Source organism: Gymnodraco acuticeps, unplaced genomic scaffold (genome assembly GCF_902827175.1).
Source record: "Gymnodraco acuticeps unplaced genomic scaffold, fGymAcu1.1, whole genome shotgun sequence".
NCBI classification, from domain to species: domain Eukaryota; kingdom Metazoa; phylum Chordata; class Actinopteri; order Perciformes; family Bathydraconidae; genus Gymnodraco; species Gymnodraco acuticeps.
In genome coordinates, this window is record NW_022992198.1 from 6960 (window position 1) to 27500 (window position 20541).

The following is a 20541-nucleotide window of genomic DNA, read 5'->3' on the forward strand; positions in this document are numbered from 1 at the left end:
CTTTTTAGAGAGATTTAGAAAAACAAAAACCACTTCTGGGGTCATTTGGGTGGATTTGCCATATCTCTGGAACCCATCGGTCGATTTTGGTGATTGGCACCTCTTTTGAACCGTTTGAGCCAATAGCATCGAGGGGAAGTTCCTAAAATTCCATTTAAACATTACCATTGGTGAATAGAGTGATGCGCAGCCAGAATGCCCAAAACCGGAAGCTGGGTTACAGCTCTCAAAACTCAGTTTTTGACATAAATGTTATGATGGATTATCAGGAATCATTTCAAAGTGACACAGACACATTGGATTAACCTATGGATTAACGTTCAGCAGCGTTTTTTGCGTTTTAATGCCATTGAACACAACTTTTGATCAGAAAACAGACGAGGTAAGACGTATTTGCCGTTTTGGCCCCGTAAAGCTAAGTTGTGTGTTGTCTGGTTTTGCCTTCGCTGCCCCTGATCGCACAGTGATGATACTTATACCATTGGAATCTGTGGAATCTCAGCTTTCATATGATATCTTGTTTGTGCAGATCCGATGAAGTATAAAATATTTCGACCATGAGTTATGTGCTAAGTGCGTTAGCACTCTTTCGCATAGCGCTAATTCAGACGCTTGGCGTTATAGTTGTGTTTTGTTTCTGGAAAAATGGTTCATATCGTCAGTTAGCTGAGTTTCTTCCCGTTAAGTGGGTATGACACATTAATAGGTTGTTAAATGTTAAGAAGCCCTCAGACGCTGTTTCGTGAAAAAAAAACAAAAAAAAAACAGGTTAATATAAAGCGAGGTCAGTTACTCTTTAAAACAGATGGTAGTTATGGGTACTTTTTACTGAAGTACATTTCAAAGCCTCTTTACTTTCACTTGAGTAAAGAAGTTTAGTCAGTACTTTTGTTTTAACACGAGTATCTGTACTTCTACTTGAGTAAAGATGTGTTTACTTTTGCTCTGATATTGAAATGTAAACAAGCTTGAAGGAAACTTTAAGAGACTTTGCTGCCAGCGGCCGAAGACACATCATGTAACATTAGTAGACTGTTGTTGTGTCAGTCTGGACACTACATGCTGAAAGTGGTAGAAACAGATGTATGTGTGTGTGTTTTGGGGTCTTTGTACACACCTTGGTCGCAGTACAGGCCCCCCCACCCCTCCTTGCAGTTGCATTGCCACGACTGCTGGCAGGTGCCATGCAGACATCCGGGGTGTCGGGCACACTCGTCACAGCGCGGCCCCTGCCAGCCCTGCCGACACACACACTCTCCGGGGGATTCACATAAACCATGTTCATCACTGCATCCCGCCACACAGATGGCTGATGGGGAAAAGAGAGGGAAAGAAAGAAAGGGAGAAGGGAGGAAGAGGAGATATTAGTATGAGCGTCTCATGTTCTTCGCTCAAAACACAAAACTCTGCAATATATACAGCTCCTAGTAATAGGATGGGTAAAAAGCAGAGAACACATTTCACCATGTGTGTGTGTGCGTGCGTGCGTGCGTGGGTGCGTGCATGTGTGTGTGTGTACCAGGGTTTCTGTTAGCCGGTAATTACCGGTTTTTAGCTTGTCAAATTTATAAAAAAACGGTCAATTCAAAACCTGCCGGTCAAAATGTCCGGTAATAATTAGGGAGGCTCCGATCGATTGCCGCCGATCATTATCGGCCGATATTCACTCTTAATAGTTTGATCGGTGCTCTCTATAAAGAACGATCAGGAGAGCTGGATCTGATCGATATGGACATAAACGCGAGTGAAGTGTAACCGGACGAGAGAGAGATCAGATCAGCTGCTGAGTCTGACCGAGACAAAGCTCGCTCTGCATAATCACCTGAAGCCCCACCTCTGTTTAGTGAGCTGCAGGAGAGACTGATGGGCTGTCAGAGAGAGAGAGAGAGAGAGAGAGAGAGAGAGAGAGAGAGAGAGAGAGAGAGAGAGAAGAGAGAGAAGAGAGAGAGAAGAGAGAGAGAGAGAGAGGATCCGTTTCGCCCGTGTTATTATCCAAACTTTTGAATAATGTACTTCCTCTATAAGTAGTTTGTCTGAATGTAATAATTATGTTTGTAATTTGTGGAAGCGAATCATTTATTGAAAGATGAATCTGAACTTTTCGATCTTTTTTTCTTTTCTTTTTGTATTTATTTATAGAAGGACCATGAAACAAAAACATTCATCTCAGCAAAGAGAAGAGATGCAATATGCCACATTATAGCTAATAGCTCATTTCCATCTGTGGTCCTCAGACAGGTTCATGGTCTCTTTCAGTCAAACCATTTTAAAACCTGACTTAAGTAGCTCAATAAATTAATACATAGAACACTTGAAACACACTTACATGATCTCGGTCACTCAAATAATTACAAAGCCTGATTTAAATACAGGTTACTAACATAATACTTAGTACACTTCAAATGCACTTAAATAACATATCTAAGATATAGCATGACAATACAGTTCAAATTAAAAAAAACTCAGATTACAGTGTAATTCATGTTGGCATGACTGGTTGCTTAATATCGTTTTGTTTTTTTGCACCATAAGAAAACGAGTTAAAATCAGTTCAGGTTTTAAGTTCAACTGGAAGAGTATTCCAGTGCTTGATGGCCGTAAACGAAAATGCTGATCGTCCAAAGGCAGTGCGCCTCAGAGGGATGGTTAGATAGAAGCTGAAAAAAGCTCCTCAACGGTGGTGTTGTAGAATTGTGAATGATTCTGAATACCAATCGAACTCGGAAAGTAGAACAAGTCTATCAAAACTGAAAAGTTTGTATTTGGACAGTATATTGCAATGATGGTGTTTTAATGACTTTCTATCCATAACTTTTAAGGCTTGTTTGTAAAGAACCTCAAGTGGTCTCATAGCAGTCTTATGGCGCGTTTCCACTGCAGGCCTCGCTCGGCCTCGCTCGGTTTGGTTAGGCCTTATTAGGCCCGGCTCACTTTAATGCTGCGCTTCCATTACAGTTTAGGAACTGGGGCAGTTACTATAGTAACGCAGTGTAGGTGGAACCGTGACGTCATCTTCAATGAGAGCCCCAGAAAAACAACACAGCCGTTAGCTCTTAGCACTCAGAGCTCACAGCTCTTCATATCTGTTCAGAAACTAGACAAAAGTTAAACAAGTACAAACCACAGACTGCCTGTGTCATGGAGAATACAGTCGCTGGTTTATTTATGTCTGTATAGGCCGTTGTTGTGAGTGTGGACGGTCGGAGCATATATAACGTTAGCTTAGCCAAGCTACATTTAGAAAACACGCATTTTAAAAGGGTTTTTCGCCTGCCGTCTGTCTGCAGACTTGTCAAAGCATTAATTCATGGTTTTTACTAAAGGCCCTGTCACACTGTCCCGAAATTGACACCCGATGGACACACGATAAAGGAAATGTTCAAATTCGGCTGTGATCGTAGCAACATCGGGCCATTCGCGAGGGCATCTTAAGCCATCGTATGACCGCCGGTGGAGTTTCTCAGGCTCCGGCAGCAACTTTGTGAGCGGCAACTTCGTAAGGCACTCGTGAGGGCATCTTGTCAAATCGTGTCATCTTCGTGTTATCATCGGTGCATTCACCCTCACTCTGATCGGGGCGAATGCCCGATGGCACCGATGATAACAAGATGCCCTCACGATGGCCTTACGAAGGGCACAATTGACACACGAATTCAACACGAAAATGAACCTTCTCAAGGTCCTTCGTTAATTTTTTGGCATGCCAAAGATTTTGCCACCGCTCACGAAGTTGCTGCCGGAGCCTGAGAAACTCCACGGGCGGTCATACGATGGCTTAAGATGCCCTCACGAATGGCCCGATGTTGCTACGATCACAGCCGAATTTGAACATTTCCTTTATCGTGTGTCCATCGGGTTTTTTATTGCACAACAAAATCATGTAAATATATTATGTAAATAACCCAATTTGTGTTCTGTGAAACTAAAAAGGATATCATATATTATTTTGAAGGACAGTTGACAGGAAGTTGTTGTTGTTATGGAAACAACATTACGGAGAAAACGTAATATTTTCTACATATAACGACGGATAAAGTAAAGAACAAAGTCTGAAGATATCAGTACAGTATCATAGTACTGTAACATAATTGTTTGTGTTACTTTCGTTGCAGTTGTATGTCTTAAATGTAATGTAAATGTTGCCTTCGTGTGTGGTTCGGGGCCATCTTTGTGCGGAATTCACAATTCCATATTCGTGTGTCCATCGGGTGTCAATTTCGGGACAGTGTGACAGGGCCTTAACCGATATCAGTATGTTGTTACTTCGGCATCATTTTGAAACGTGTATTACAATTAAATCACGGTCAAATATGTTCATCTTGTTGTAGTTGTAGCCCCCTTGCCAGCGATTCTCTCTCTAGTTTAGCATACTCAGCCCGACTCAGCCTGGTTGTTCCTGGCCCTAGAACCACGATTTTATGGGGCCAGAAAAACTGTGAATTAGGACCCGCTAGCCGGTACTAGGCCAAGTGGAAACGCAACCAAAAACGGGCCCCGCACGGCTCGGCACGCTTAAAGCGAGCTACCCGCTGCAGTGGAAACGCGCCATTAGTTGCTTGGGACCAGCAGGTTATACAGTAGTGAAAATGTGATAGTATCATGGCATGCAAAAAGGTTTTCGATGCTTCTATGGTTAATGAGTTCCTAATATGTTTACATTTGAAAATGTTATATATCAGCTTTCTAGTCATGCTTCTAATATGGCTTTCAAAAGTCAAATTGGCATCCAAGATCACTCCCAAGTATTTGACCTCATTGACGTTTTCAATTATTTTACCATTCACACGAAGCTGTGGATGCGTGGTTGTTTTTTTCTTATTCGTGAAATACATTGTCACTGTTTTGTTAGTGTTTAAAGTTAGACAAGAGTCATTTAACCATTGAGCAACTTTGTGCAGCGTCGACGAGAGCTTAGAGGCAACCTGAGTGTAAACCACTGTGTCGTCAGCATACATCTGGACGTCCACATCCTCACAAACAGATGGGAGATCATTCATATGCTGAACAACAGCGGTCCAAGAATTGAGCCTTGTGGCACTCCGATTGAGCATGGCTTCGTTTCTGACAGTTTATCATTTATACGGACACATTGAGAACGACCAGCTAAATAAGACCTGACCCATTGTATTGTGCTAACTGACAGGTTGAGATTGTTGAGTTTTAATAACAGTTTGGAATGGTTTACTGTGTCAAATGCTTTTCGCAGGTCAAGGAACACTGCTCCAACTATCCCTCCTTTGTCTAACTTAGCCTTGATTCCTTCCACTAAATAGCAGCATGCAGTCTCAGTAGATTAATTGGTCCTAAAACCAAACTGCATGGGATGGAGTAGGTTGTTGTAGCTTAGGTGTGACCCCAGCTAAACTGAAGCAATATAAAACTGAGACCCATTAACTGAGTTTTAAACATCAGCATATCCGGTCATAGTCCGGTAATTACCTGCTAACGGAAACTCTTATTATTATTATTGAAACATGAATTTTTCCAGTAAAATAAATTATTTCCGGACATTTGACCGGCAAGAAAAAATCCTAGCGGAAACCCTGGTATGTATGTGTGTATGTATGTATATGTATGTATGTATGTATGTATGTATGTATGTATGTATGTATGTATGTATGTATGTATGTATGTATGTATGTATGTATGTATGTATGTATGTATGTAAGTATGTATGTATGTATGTATGTATCATACATACATACATACATACATACATACATACATACATACATACATACATACATACATACATACTTACATACATACATACTTACATTCATACTTACATACATACATAATGTATGTATGTAAGTATGAATGTAAGTATGTATGTATGTAAGTATGTATGTATGTATGTATGTATGTATGTATGTAAGTATGAATGTAAGTATGTATGTATGTATGTATGTATGTATGTATGTATGTATGTATGTATGTATGTATGTATGTATGTATGTATCTATGTAAGTATGAATGTAAGTATGTATGTATGTATGTTAGGGATGTAACGATATACCGAATATCCCGGTAAATAAACGTCCCAATACCGTCGTGAGACTGACAAAATCTACCGCGATTTAAAAAACCTTTTTATTAACCAGATGGTTCCATTGAGATCATCGATCTCTTTTTCAAGATGCAACATAAAACAACAGAACACAAAAGGACATCGTATTTACAGTGCTACATGTACACACCTAGAGACATTGACAAGTACCAACAGTATATTTATATCTCTGTCAATAAGCCTCACCTTCTTGGCAAAAACTGTATTGTTTTTGAAGTGGTGGAGAGACAATGCACAGTTTGACCCACTGCTGTCACCCATAGCCAAAGCATATCTCTCCGTCCCACTGAGGTGGCGTTAGACTTTTTCGCTGTCCGTCATTTTGATAGACAGGATCGTAAAATGTCCGTCATAATCCCTTATTACCCGTCGGGTCTGAACAGTTCACGAGAGAGCACGCTCGTGAACTGTCAACGGGGGGGGGGGCGATGTTATGCCGTGTGTGCATGCACCTCGCGGGAGCGCACACAGCGTAAAGCAAAACCTCCCAGACGTGTTGATCTGTACGGCAAAGTACGGTTTGGAAACTATATCATTTCCTTTGGGAGGGCATGCATAACACGGCATAACACCAGAGCCTCGCTGCGGGGAAACGTTGGCGCTGTTCCGAGTTTGTTCTAATCTGTCAAAATGACAGACTGCTTTCAGATTTTTCCGTCATTGTTAAATAAAATATTCTGTTAACGCGACCACTGCTGTCCCAGCAACACCAGTACCAAGAGAGAGAGTCTTTTCCAGAGCAGGGGATATTGTAAACGCCCAAACATCCCAGCTTATAAATACCTGGAAATGTGGACATGCTCATATTCCTAAAAACCTGTCTGATGATGCTGAGTGAGTGACTAGTGAGTTTGAATTACTTGAAAAACTAAAGTGAAACTAGATTTATTTTATTGCAGGGTCTGATTATTAAATGTTTATTTGTGAGATGCAGTGGCACAAAGAAAATGCCTACTTTGTTTGGTAGTATTATAGGTACAAAAACACTGGGTTTCTTGTTCCAGTCTGTTACTGTCACTTTGTTTTTGACACTTTAAAATACTGCTACCCTACTAACATGCTGTACAAATCAGATTTATTATTTAAGGCGAGACACCCCAGGTGAATAGGGTAATTTTTTTAACTTAAAGGTATCAGCTAGAAATGTCTCCAGTTAATTACTTACAATAAGGCAATTGTCTTTTGTATTACAAGTTTTCTGAAATAGCATGTTTAAATATGCAAATTATCCATTATCTCATTAAATATGCACATATTTTAACACATTTCAGGAATTGAAATCTGAACTTTGGATAAAGCCAGATTCAAAATTATTGTTTCATTTTGTAGTCATATTAGTATCTAAGGCTTTTACAGAAGGGATATTGGATATCTCTTTTTATCATTCCATAAATCAGAAAATACTGTCAACAGCCCTAAAATATCCATTTTCGCCATGTTTTTAGGTATACAATGTTGTATAATTCAGGCTATGAATGATCTATGAACAAACCCTTCTGTAAAAGCCTTCATAATATTGATAGGAATATAACTGGAAGGTTTGGTGAATGTACGTGCTACTGAAGTTGAAATTTCGAACTCAGAGTAGGAGAAAAAACTCATTTTGAGAAAACGACCTTTAAAGATTGCAGTGAGGCGCTAGCTAAACCCTCTGTTCTTTGGATGACAGCTTGCGCATCGACGCACTCCGTGAAGGTATTTCATGTTCAGGGTCATTTTTTTTTTTTATAACCTTGCTTCGTGCAAGTGACAATTGTTGTCGTCTTCTCTGTGAACGTTTTTTTCGCCGTTCTTTTGGCATTTTGAGATTTCAATTTCTAGCTGAAAGCTAACCAGGAAGTGTTTTAGCACACCATGTGACGCATCTGAACGAATCACGTTGTCAGAAATTGACACCAGCCAATGAGATTTCGTTTCTTGGTTTAAGACCCCTTTGTGCTTTCACGATTGGTTGCTGATACAAAGGAAATGACCATATTTGGATCCGATGAGATTGTGCAGGAGAGACACAGCTTTCCAGCGAGACCTCTGTTGACATGGTGCACACAGCGGTCGCGGTACTTTATGTTACGTTAGAATGCTAACTTTTGGTGAATTTAGGAGAAATCTACAGACGCATACTATAACTATATATAAACTATAGTAAAATAAACACTTAAATGTGTATTTTGTACGTTTTCCTTCCAAAAGCCTGAAAGAAAACATGTTATGGAATCAAAATAGCACAAAATCTCAAAATTGACCAGTACTTGAAAAACGATGTTTTTGCCTGCCGTGTCTCGCCTTAATAAAGAAACATTTTTCGAGTACATTTTTTTTTTTTTCCTTTATTATTCAATATCGCGATAAATACCGTACCGTGGACTTGTTATCGCGATATTATCGTACCGTGAGTTTTTGGTATTGTTACATCCCTAATGTATGTATGTAAGTATATGTGTGTATGTATGTATGTGTGTGTGTATGTATGTATGTATGTATGTATGTATGTATGTATGTATGTATGTATGTATGTATGTATGTATGTATGTATGTATGTATGTATGTATGTATGTATGTATGTATGTATGTATGTATGTATGTATGTATGTATGTATGTATGTATATGTGTGTGTATGTATTAGGGCTGTGCGATTATGGCAAAAATCATAATCACAATTATTTGGTCAATAATTGATATCACGATTATTTTGACGATTATTCATTGACCATTTATTGAACTTTAAAACAAATAATATTTTACCAATAAACAAGATCAATAAATGTGTTGGAGCGCACTTCCAAAACCATACTAAACATATATTATTAATATGATAAATAAAAATAAATTAGACCAAAATAAATGAAATCAAATATGTTGCAGTGCACTGTCACAACCTACTGAAAACTCCTTAACATATAGCCAACATTTTGGTTCAACATATTCCACATATTCCACTCAGTTAAACGTTGAAGGCTGGCCAACCGTCATGGTCCAGAAGTAACAGGAAATAAATGTTGAACTACAATTTAAGACCAAATAAAAATGTTTAGGCCACCATGGCAAATGCTGGTAGGGCTGCTCATGTCATCTCTTAAAGATTTTTTGCAAGAAATACCAGCCTGTTTTCATGGTCTGGTTTCAGAGATGAGCGCAGGCAGGTGACGATATTGCCACCTGTACTGAAGACCCTCTCTGAAGAGGAACTTGTGGCAGTGCTGCCACATATGACACAGGAAAAAAAGAAAAGACTCTGAAGAACCCTTTCTTTGCCATTATATAAAAATAGTGTTGCTACAAAAGTATAAATTAGGCTTACTAATAAGACAACTCAGATCTGAAGCTACACAGGAATCTGCTGCAGCAACAGTGCAATAAAAAAGACAACATTAATAGAATCAAACCCATTTTTTGTTGCATTTTATTAGAGTATACAAATAAATGCCTTTAAAATAGGATGCAAGCAACACTAGTTTCTGAACTGATAGACTATAATCAATTTAAACAGAACAGATCTTAATGTTTGCATTCTTATACCATTTTGTACAATAATTATCATGAATAAATTCAAACAAACTAAAACTTACAGCAGATTAATAACGGTATCTAAATTGAGTTTTTATTATATCAAAAACCTGTTGAAATGCTGCTGTTATTTTTACTGTCCCACAAAAGCGCGTCGCAGCCTCCAGGAAAGCTTCTTTCATAACTTCGCCGTCTTCGAAAGACTTCATGTGTTTCGCAAGAACGTGACTGACACGATAAGATGCTATGGTAGCAGCCTTGCTCTTGTTGTTGGGCCTGGTGAAAATGGACTGCTGTGCATTTAGCTGTGCTCTCAGGCCCCTCCCCTTTTGGAGCGTAGGGCAGAATTAGGAGGGAATTCCGTCTCGTAGCGTTTGTGCACTGTTTTGAAATGCCGCTCCTAAATTACCCTTCTTCAATAAAGCCACGCTCGCATTGCAGATGAGACAGATGGACTTTGAATTGGAATAGATACAAAAATAATCATCCTCCCACTCGGAGTGAAAATTATATATTTTGGTCTTTTTTGCTTCTGCCATAATTGCGGTCTTGTGTGTGTGCGGACTGTCACTCCTGTTGACCATCCATGCTGTTGACACGGACAACGTCAGCGAACTAGTGCACTGCTCACCAGCCACGCCCGGACACATGGGGTGAGGCCGGCCAATCACAAAGCTTTGATGCGTTCAAGTGCATTATTCTGGCACGGGAACATTATGTTACAGGACATTAACGATAAAACAGAATATTGTTGTTCTATTTTTAGACACATCTCGCGATCGACTGGGAATCTCCCCGCGACCCTTCTTTTTAACTAGTTGCTGCTCTTGTTCTGACATCTTCGCTTGCGCTGAACACTCACAACACATGTCACTCCCACGTGGCCGAGTGGGCTTTTAGGGAGGGGCGAAAGCGCACCCAGCAAAATAATCGTATTTTGTCAATTATGCTGTTTTCCTAATCGTCGCAAACCATAATCGTAATCGCGATTAAAATACGATTAATTGCACAGCCCTAGTATGTATGTATGTATGTGTGTGTATGTATGTAGGTATGTATGTATGTGTGTGTGTGTGTGTGTGTGTGTGTGTGTGTGTATGTATGTATGTATGTATGTATATATGTATGTATATACAGGGTTGGGAGGGTTACTTTGTAAATGTAATCAGTTACTGATTACTGAATACATGGCTCTGAAAGTAATCCAAATACAGTTACAGTTACGTGTCTTAAAAAAGTAACGTAATCAGATTACTTTTAGATTACTTTTGGATTACTTTCTTTTTCCATCACAGATGGATGTGTTGGTGAACAGGCGACACAAAAAGCAAAAGGACACTGAATGTGTTTTTACTGTTTTAATGGCGTATCAAGAGCACAACTGAAACATAACATCTGAAACGATGTAACAACATAATTAACTTTTTGGGGATGCAGCTTGTGATGTGAGGAGTGAGGGACACGGCTTAGAACGAGCGTGTCGCCTTCTGTCCTGCCAGTGTTGGCAGGACATGAATTAAAATGTCAAACTCGGACTTCATTTTAAGGACATTTCGGCCAGGGGTGTAGAGCTATATTTGTTTAAGCACCGGATTGGCAAAACAGGAGAGTGTGCACCAGTCTGCCTTGATCTATGAATTCATGTCTGTGACACTCACAGTATCTGCTGCCCGCAGCTGTTTTATAGAAGGAAAACCTCCTTCACTTCATGAAATCTCTGCAGCACCAGGAGGCAGCGGGAGGGTTAACTCAGCCTCTGAGAAGACGAGCGCGCCGCGCAGTGCCTTTCACGCACCGCCTTTCACGCACCGCCTTTCACGCACCGCCTTCACTGTGTTTACCTTCAGAAATAATCATTAGTAAGGCTAAAGACCGACCGCAGGCTGATGTGTTTTAACCACACACACCTATATATACACACACACGCGATTTAAACGCAGACTTGTGTTCCTCCATGTTTCGCTGTTATTGTTTCACTGAGCGAGCGGACCCGCGATTTTTTTTCAAACGCTTTTTTGGTCCATCTACGGCGGTAATAGGTTTTGTGCGCTGTGATGATTCGGCTGTTCCTTTAGTAATGAATATTAAATGTTGTGAGGAAATCTTTCCACCAATAATTCCAATAAGTATTCCAAAATGTATTCACTTCAGGTTTACGAAAGTAACTGTAATCAGATTACTCGTTTTTCAAATGTAACGCGAGCTGAATACAGTTACTTGATTTTTGTATTCTGATTACGTAACACCGTTACATGTATTCCGTTACAACCCAACCCTGTGTATATATGTATGTATGTATGTCTGTATGTATGTATGTATGTATGTATGTATGTATGTAGGTATGTATGTATGTATGTATGTATGTATGTATGTATGTATGTATGTATGTATGTATGTCTGTATGTATGTATATATGTATGTCTGTATGTATGCAGGGCTGCCCCTCCCTACAGGCCAATCACGCAGGCTGCATGGGGCCCCGCCCAGAGGGCCTCAGCTGCTGTGCGCAGTTCTCCGCACACACCCCGCAAGAGTGAGAGTGAGAGGTGACTATATTACAACTATATTACAATACAATAATATAGTATTTATATTATTGAATTGATTATGATTATTATTAGTAGTAGAAGTAGTTTATTTGCATTAATTATATTGTAATCTTTTTGAGGCTAGTATTTGGCAGGAAATGCAGACGTACCTGTAAACGCATACTGAACGACATACATGCACATTTACCATTTACCTCACTGTATAAAAAAGTAACCGTTGATAATAATAATAAACAGGAATTATATTTGCAAATTAGCCTACTTTGTTTCCAAAAACATTTTTTTTTACTCCTGTCGGTGGGGGGGGGGGGCCTCATCTCACAATGTCGCTTGGGGCCCCAAGTTGGCCAGGGGCGGCCCTGTATGTATGTATGTATATATGTATGTATGTATGTATGTATGTATGTATGTATATATGTGTGTATGTACGTATGTATGTATGTATGTATATATGTGTGTATGTATGTATATATGTATGTATATATGTATATATGTATGTATAGGCCTGTCGTGATAATCGATAAATTGACTTATCGTACGATAAATAAAAATGGACTCGATAACTTTTCTGAGCTCGATAAATTGCCGTTTACATGAGGATGTGACCAGCATTTTAGCTAGGAGCGCTGTGGCTGCCGGCCACGTGCGCTTTGAGGGGCGGGGCTGACACACAGCCAGCTCAGGACACTCCGCGTGCACGTGCAGCAGCGTAGCAGCCAAATTAATAATATAGCGACAAGCGGGAGACAACGTGTGACCTACTCGCAGGGTCGGCGTCATGGGGGGTCATTCGCGGGCCATGCCCCCCCAAATGAGTCACTGTGCCCCCCCAACGCAGGGTGGGCAAGCCTTATTGCCACTTTGCCGTTTTTTTTTTTAATCATATAAGTTAAAACATTTCCACTAAAAGTTTTTTGTGTGAAATACATCAGAAATAAAGAATACAAATATGAAACAGAAACACAGCCTGAGGTGTGCTCACTGCTGCTCTCTGATTGGTGTGTTGCTTGACCAATGACCCCCGACCTTGGTTTTGTTATCATTACGTGGCTGTGTGTTTAGATGAAAGCCCAGTGGCGATCTGTCCATCTGTTACACTGATTATACAGTAAAGCCATCGAAAATAATATGATATGCAGTACAGTACAAGTACATGGGTCTCTGTGTTTCATTCAAGCTCGGCTCTCTGTGTGTGGCACGAGCGCATTTTGTGAGTGCGCGAGCGGTAACGTGGAATGTTGTTGTTAGCATCTGATTAGCTAGCTATGCTAACGGATATAAAGAGCTGTTTCTACACCAAGGTGGAGGAGAGTCCTCTCCTGTCAGACTGAGAGGATCTTATAACGTCAGCTCAGTGAGGTAAGGACTCTCTCAGTGTTTAGATAGTTCACTTTAGTGTAAGTTATCTCAGTGGGTCTCAAACGGTTTGGTCACCATTTATGTAAACAAGTATTTGCGAGGAATAGGCTACCTTTATATGATCATTATAGTTATTAAAGAATAAGAGAATAAATGAAAAACGGGTATGAAATACTATAGGACAGTAACACAAGAATACAGTTTAAAAGGGGAGTGATTAGTAAAATATCCATAAAGAAAAAGTAAATCTGTAAACAGTTCTGTTTCATATGGATGCTGAGAGATGTAGGCTATCCATAGATCTCTTCACTTTAGCTCTCAAAGTGCACCAGATTGATGCTTTTAACTTCAATATTTAAAAAATAATCTTCCCGGGGGAGCATGCCCCCAGACCCTCCTAGAGGAGGTTAGGTCCACCCCCACCTAAAACATGTTCACATGGATAGGATACTAAATACATTTGCACACTTTTTGTATGGTGGCCTATGTCCATATGTTTCTGTTTTGCTGGTCGTGCCACAACCGTGCATGTATGCACAAGTCATAGATGCGCTATACAATAGCACTACACCCTACAATGTGTGTGAAAGACAATAGACTTTACAGCATGTTTTTTTTAATTGAAGTTGCGTTGGTGTTTGTGTGTTGGTTGTTGACGGCAGTATGTGCCCCCCCTTGGTAAATGATTGCCCCCCCATTTGATTTGTTCTAGAGCCGACCCTGCCTACTCGCGGGGGATTTAAAGTGAAATGGAATTGGAAACAAAACCTAACTACACATCTCGATTCTCCGGTGTGGCAGTATTTTGGATTCAAGCCAAATGAACGAGGCGAACCAACGGACTTGAATGAGCCGGGCGGTGTCACATTTGTTTAAAAAAGGTAGCGACAAAAGCAGGCAATACCACGCATTTTAAACTACACCTGAAACACAACCACCCCTTTCCGTTTTCCAGCTGGGAGCAAACACGGCAGCTGGAGATGGAGAGCCCCCACCTTCCCGACAGTTTACAATCAAAGATGCGACAGAGAGAGAGAGAGAGAGAGAGAGAGAGAGAGAGAGAGAGAGAGAGAGAGAGAGAGAGAGAGAGAGAGAGAGAGAGAGAGAGAGAGAGAGAGCTCTGTTTTCCAGCCCGACTCTATTTAATTTATTGTTTTGGTTGCGTGTGATTTAATTAATTTATTATAATTTAATTAATTTGTTTTATTTATTATATATCATTTATATATTTTAATATTATTTCACATTTCATTTGCAATGCTGAATGTTCAATAAAAAGTTCTGTTTGAAAGGATGTACTTGAATTATTGTTATATATTATCATTGTGTCAGTGGTCTAAAACAGTGCCGACAATATTATCGTTTATCGCAATAATTTCCAGAAAAATTTATCGTCCAACTAAATTAATTATCGTGACAGGCCTATGTGTGTATGTAAGTATGTAAGTATGTAAGTATGTAAATATGTATGTATGTATGTAAATATGTATGTAAGTATGTATGTATGTATGTATGTATGTAAATAAGTATGTATGTAAGTATGTATGTATGTATGTATGTATGTATGTATGTATGTATGTATGTATGTATGTATGTATGTATGTATGTATGTACAGTGGGGCAAAAAAGTACTTAGTCAGCCACCAATTGTGCAAGTTCTCCCACTTAAAAAGATGAGAGGCCTGTAATTTTCATCCTAGGTACACTTCAACTATGAGAGACAGAATGGGGGGAAAGAATCCAGGAAATCACATTGTAGGATTTTTAATGAATGAATTGGTAAATTCCTCGGTAAAATAAGTATTTGGTCACCTACAAACAAACAAGATGTCTGGCTCTCACAGACCTGTAACTTCTTCTTTAAGAGCCTCCTCTGTCCTCCACTCGTTAACTGTATTAATGGCACCTGTTTGAAGTCGTTATCAGTATAAAAGACACCTGTCCACAACCTCAAACAGTCACACTCCAAACTCCACTATGGCCAAGACCAAAGAGCTGTCAGAGGACACTAGAAACAACATTGTAGACCTGCACCAGGCTGGGAAGACTGAATCTGCAATAGGTAAGCAGCTTGGTGTGAAGAAATCAACTGTGGGAGCAATTATTAGAAAATGGAAGACATACAAGACCACTGATAATCTCCCTCGATCTGGGGCTCCACGCAAGATCTCACCCCGTGGGGTCAAAATGATCACAAGAACAGTGAGCAAAGATCCCAGAACCACACGGGGGGACCGAGTCAATGACCTGCAGAGAGCTGGGACCAAAGTAACAAAGGCTACCATCAGTATCACACTACGCCGCCAGGGACTCAAATCCTGCAGTGCCAGACGTGTCCCCTTGCTTAAGCCAGTACATGTCCAGGCCCGTCTGAAGTTTGCTAGAGAGCATTTAGATGATCCAGAAGAGGATTGGGAGAATGTCATATGGTCAGATGAAACCAAAATAGAACTTTTTGGTAAAAACTCAACTAGACGTGTTTGGAGGAGAAAAAATGCTGAGTTGCATCCAAAGAACACCTACTGTGAAACATGGGGGTGGAAACATCATGCTTTGGGGCTGTTTTTCTGCAAAGGGACCAGGACCACTGATCCGTGTAGAGCAGGGGTGGGGAACCTTTTTCCTCTCAAGGGCCATTTCAATTTCTTCAACATCCTCCGAGGGCCGTACAAATGATTGACCTCTGCTTAAAAGACTAAGATCACAGCCCATTCATTTGGCCTTTCTTTCATGCTGTGCAAAGAAAAAGCAACCTCCAGATCTCTCACCATGATGATGCATGCACGTGCACGGTGTGGCATGAACACCAAACAGAAAGATATGGACACAAGATGTGTGTAAATGTATTTAGTTTCCTATCCATGTGGACATGATTTAAGTGGGGGGGGACCTAACCTCCTCTAGGGGGGTCCGGGGGGCATGCTCTTTTTAAATGTTGAAGTTGAAAGCATCAATCTGGTGCACTTTGAGAGCAACATTAGGAGCTCTATGGAAACATCTCTCAACACCCAGATGAAACAGAACTGTAAACAGATTTCTTTTTCTTTATGGACATTTTACAAATCACTCTCCTTTCAAACTGTATTCTTCTTTATTAATAACAACTTTTTTTACTGTCATATAGTATTTTATACCCGTTTACTTTATTCTCTTATTTTGTATAACTATAATGATCATATAAAGATGTGCCTTTACCTCACTTGTTGGAGACAAAGCTTCTTATATTCGTTAGCATAGCTAGCTAACCAGATGCTAATGACAACACAGTTATTGACTGTATGATCAGAATGACAGATGAACAGATCGCCACTGGGCTTTCAACTAAAGACACAGCCACGCAGAAACTGCGGCATGTGTACGGCTCCTTATGGGTACTGAAGTGCCGGAGCGGTGTTCTGATGCTCTCCGTCAGAACTACACCCCTGTCAGACGAGACATATACCACGTTTGGCTCGTGTTGTGTTCAAGGACTATGACCGTTGCCAGGAAAAACAGGCACTCGCTTGTTTAATTATTTTGCGGTCTAGATTTCTTTAATTTTTTTTCAATTACCTCGAGGGCCATACCAAATGGCCCCCGGGCCGTATACGGCCCGGGGGCCGGAGGTTCCCCACCCCTGGTGTAAAGGAAAGAATGAATGGGGCCATCAGCAAGAGCATTGAAGGTGAAACGTGGCTGGGTCTTTCAGCATGACAATGATCCCAAACACACCGCCCGGGCAACGAAGGAGTGGCTTCGTAAGAAGCATTTCAAGGTCCTGGAGTGGCCTAGCCAGTCTCCAGATCTCAACCCCATAGAAAATCTTTGGAGGGAGTTGAAAGTCCGTGTTGCCCAGCGACAGCCCCAAAACATCACTGCTGTAGAGGAGATCTGCATGGAGGAATGGGCCAGAATACCAGCAACAGTGTGTGAACACCTAGTGAAGACTTACAGAAAACGTTTGACCTCTGTCATTGCCAACAAAGGGTATATAACAAAGTATTGAGATGAACTTTCGTTATTGACCAAATACTTATTTTCCACCATAATTTGCAAATAAATTCATTAAAAATCCTACAATGTGATTTCCTGGATTCTTTCCCCCCATTCTGTCTCTCATAGTTGAGGTGTACCAAGGATGAAAATTACAGGCCTCTCATCTTTTTAAGTGGGAGAACTTGCACAATTGGTGGCTGACTAAATACATTTTTGCCCCACTGTATGTATATAAGTGTGTATGTGTGTATGTATGTATGTATATAAGTGTGTATGTATGTATGTATCTATATATTTGATAGCCATTGAATCTTTGAAGTGTGATGCTAAGAAGCTAACTTCCTGGCTTAAGCTACGAAATAAAAGTACATTGTAAAGAGGCTTTCATCCTCCAGTTATAGTCTAACAAACCTGGCTGCTATATCTTCACAACTAGTGCAGGATGTGTATTTTGTAAATTGTGTGATTTTTTTTGTATGCATGCTTCTTAGTTTCATTTCATTTTGATTTGTTTCGTTCATGGTATGCACAACTTCATGTAAAACAATTATTTACAAAACATGTCTCTATAAACACACCGTACCCGAAACGGAGCAGGGAGAAGAAAAGAATCGTGTTATTTGGCTTTACTGCCTTTCTCAAACAATGCTTATAAATACATAGAAATAGATACAGCTTAGTTAACATGAAGCTTTGGCTCTTTCTGTCCCCTATTCTGATTCTGAAAACAACCACCCCCTACCCCTCTGAGGGCCTCTCTCTCTCTGCCTCTCACACACACACACACACACACACACACACACACACACACACACACACAACACACACACACACACACACACACACACACACACACACACACACACACACACACACACACACACACACACACACACACACACACACACACTTGGAGTGCTTGTTAAGTAGTGAGTGAAGCAGCTGGCCCTCACAACAAAAGCAACACATGCCGTCTCTTTTCACGCAAGGCAGCGCACATTAAGCTGCAGCGTGTGCCTGTTAAAACGGGCGGGCGACTGTTGAGCTAAAAACAAAAGGAGCCAACACACACACACACACACACACACACACACACACACACACACACACACACACACACACACACAGGGAACAACAGAAGCTTCTCAAAGATCTTTTTTTTGGTCCTCCAGGGTCAGCGATGGCGTTGACAACTGCTTGACTTAACAATTTCAAGGTCGCTTGACAAAAAAAATTGAAGCGCCAAGGGTCCTATTCTTTCCCCACCCCCCCCCCCCCCAATCTGAAGTAACGTTACAATTAAAAAAAGGGAGGGAGTGTAAGAAGAGTAGAGGTTAAACTACTGTTACACATTGGACAGCACTGTTACTAACAGACAGCTGTACTCCATTTATAATGGCTGTTAAACTTTTGTATTGAAATGTAAAATATGCTTGAATGACCAAAAGCAATGAAACGTTGTACAAACATTACAACTTCCTACTAAAGGGCATTATGGGCAAGAAGTGAAAAACACCATCAAACTGTTAAAGCTGACTATGGACGTTTTGGAAACTTCAACCCGAAACTATAGCAAATAAAACGTTGTTTTAGGGCCAAGACACACATGAGCCCCCGCGTGTAACTTTAGCTTCTTGATGGCTCAAACTCCCACTGTACATTTCACACTTATATTCAATTTCATTTGTAATAATCCAATCCCGGGCACAATTAATGTAAATATAATATCCTGCTTGTATTTTGTTACTGTAATGTGTATTTCTATTTCAGAAATACTTTGGATTGTTTATTTCTAGTCTTTTAATGTCTTTTGTGTACAAGTCTTTTTAAGCTGCTACATTTCCCGAATCATATTGGGATCAATAAATGACTTCTTATCTTATACTTATATCTTATTACAACACAGACAGAAATGTCCACATCAGCATTAAGGTTGCACTCAAAGGGCCGGTTGTAACTTTAAGATATATAAAAATACATATATAAATATTTAATATATATAAAATAATGTATTATTACATGACACGTCACTTGTTAGACACTTTTATAAAAAGCGACTTCCATACTCAATACTGTGGACCATCCAGGAGCACTTTGGGGTGAAGTGTCTCAGGGACACAACGACATGCTGACTGCAGTGGGGTTTGAACCTATGACCCCCTGATCCGAACACCAACGCACAACCACTGCACCACACGCCTGTATTATATGATATCATTGCCTCTGCATTGGATTATTATCTGATAGGGTAATAACTTCATAATTAACTACATCTGAAAGCAGAAGTCTGGGGCAAATGATTGCAAGTCTCTTCAGTGCGCATGTCACAAAATGATTTACAAAGAAAAGCCAAATTCTGGAGAAAAAGTCACAATCTAAAAAATAAGTAAAATTCTGAGAAAAAATGAATATTTGAGATGCATTGTGGGACATGTAGTTTATGGGCAACGTGCTTCTGTAAATCGGCATGTATAATACACATATTATATTCTTTCAGAGCTCTTGAGGGGCCGCATGAAGTGAAGTCACGGGCCGGATTTGGCCCCCGGGCCTTGAGTTTGACCTCCCTGCCTTAAAGCATCACGTTGGTGTTTTCTGGCAGGGTTTATGTGGTTTAAGTGCATTAAAGTGTGTAAAAACTCACGATGGGCGCAGTACTCTCCGGTCCATCCCTCCAGACAGACCCGGTTCCCCGTCTCGTCGCAGGTGTAGTGGCCGAAGGTGTCGTTGCGCGGGCGGCAGTAGGCAGAGCACTCCTCCCCGTGGTAGTGTTCGTTACAGAGCACGTGGTAGGAGTACCGGAGCTCGCTCTTGTTACTGAAGTCCACGTCCTGGGACCACTCCTCTCCAACGGTGAGTCTGCGGCGGGTCGCCAGGCGGCTGATCAGATTGTTCTGGTTGTCTTGAGGGGAAAACATTATTAATAAGTGCCAAATGAGATGCTGGACGTGTGAATAATGTGGTGTGTGTGTGTGTGTGTGTGTGTGTGTGTGTGTGTGTGTGTGTGTCGCCCCCTTGCGGTGCAGAAGCAACGTACCTGTAGACTCAATACCTGAAGACTCTGCGTTCCAGGCTTCAATGAT

At 40.6% G+C, this 20541-nt stretch overlaps 1 protein-coding gene across 1 annotated transcript in view; it reads right to left on the minus strand.

Annotated features, from left to right (window-relative positions):
- Positions 1-309: 309 nt before the first annotated feature.
- The window catches only part of LOC117539380 (delta-like protein B), a 21361-nt gene continuing 1129 nt past the window's right edge, over positions 310-20541 (minus strand). The window contains exons 3-5 of the mRNA XM_034205530.1: positions 20496-20541; positions 20103-20360; positions 310-1309 (exon numbers count right to left, since the gene is read on the minus strand). The exon at positions 20496-20541 is cut by the window's right edge and continues 15 nt beyond it. Coding sequence (XP_034061421.1) covers positions 1056-1309; positions 20103-20360; positions 20496-20541 — 558 coding nt within the window. The 3' untranslated portion in view covers positions 310-1055. The remainder of the gene's footprint in view (positions 1310-20102; positions 20361-20495) is intronic.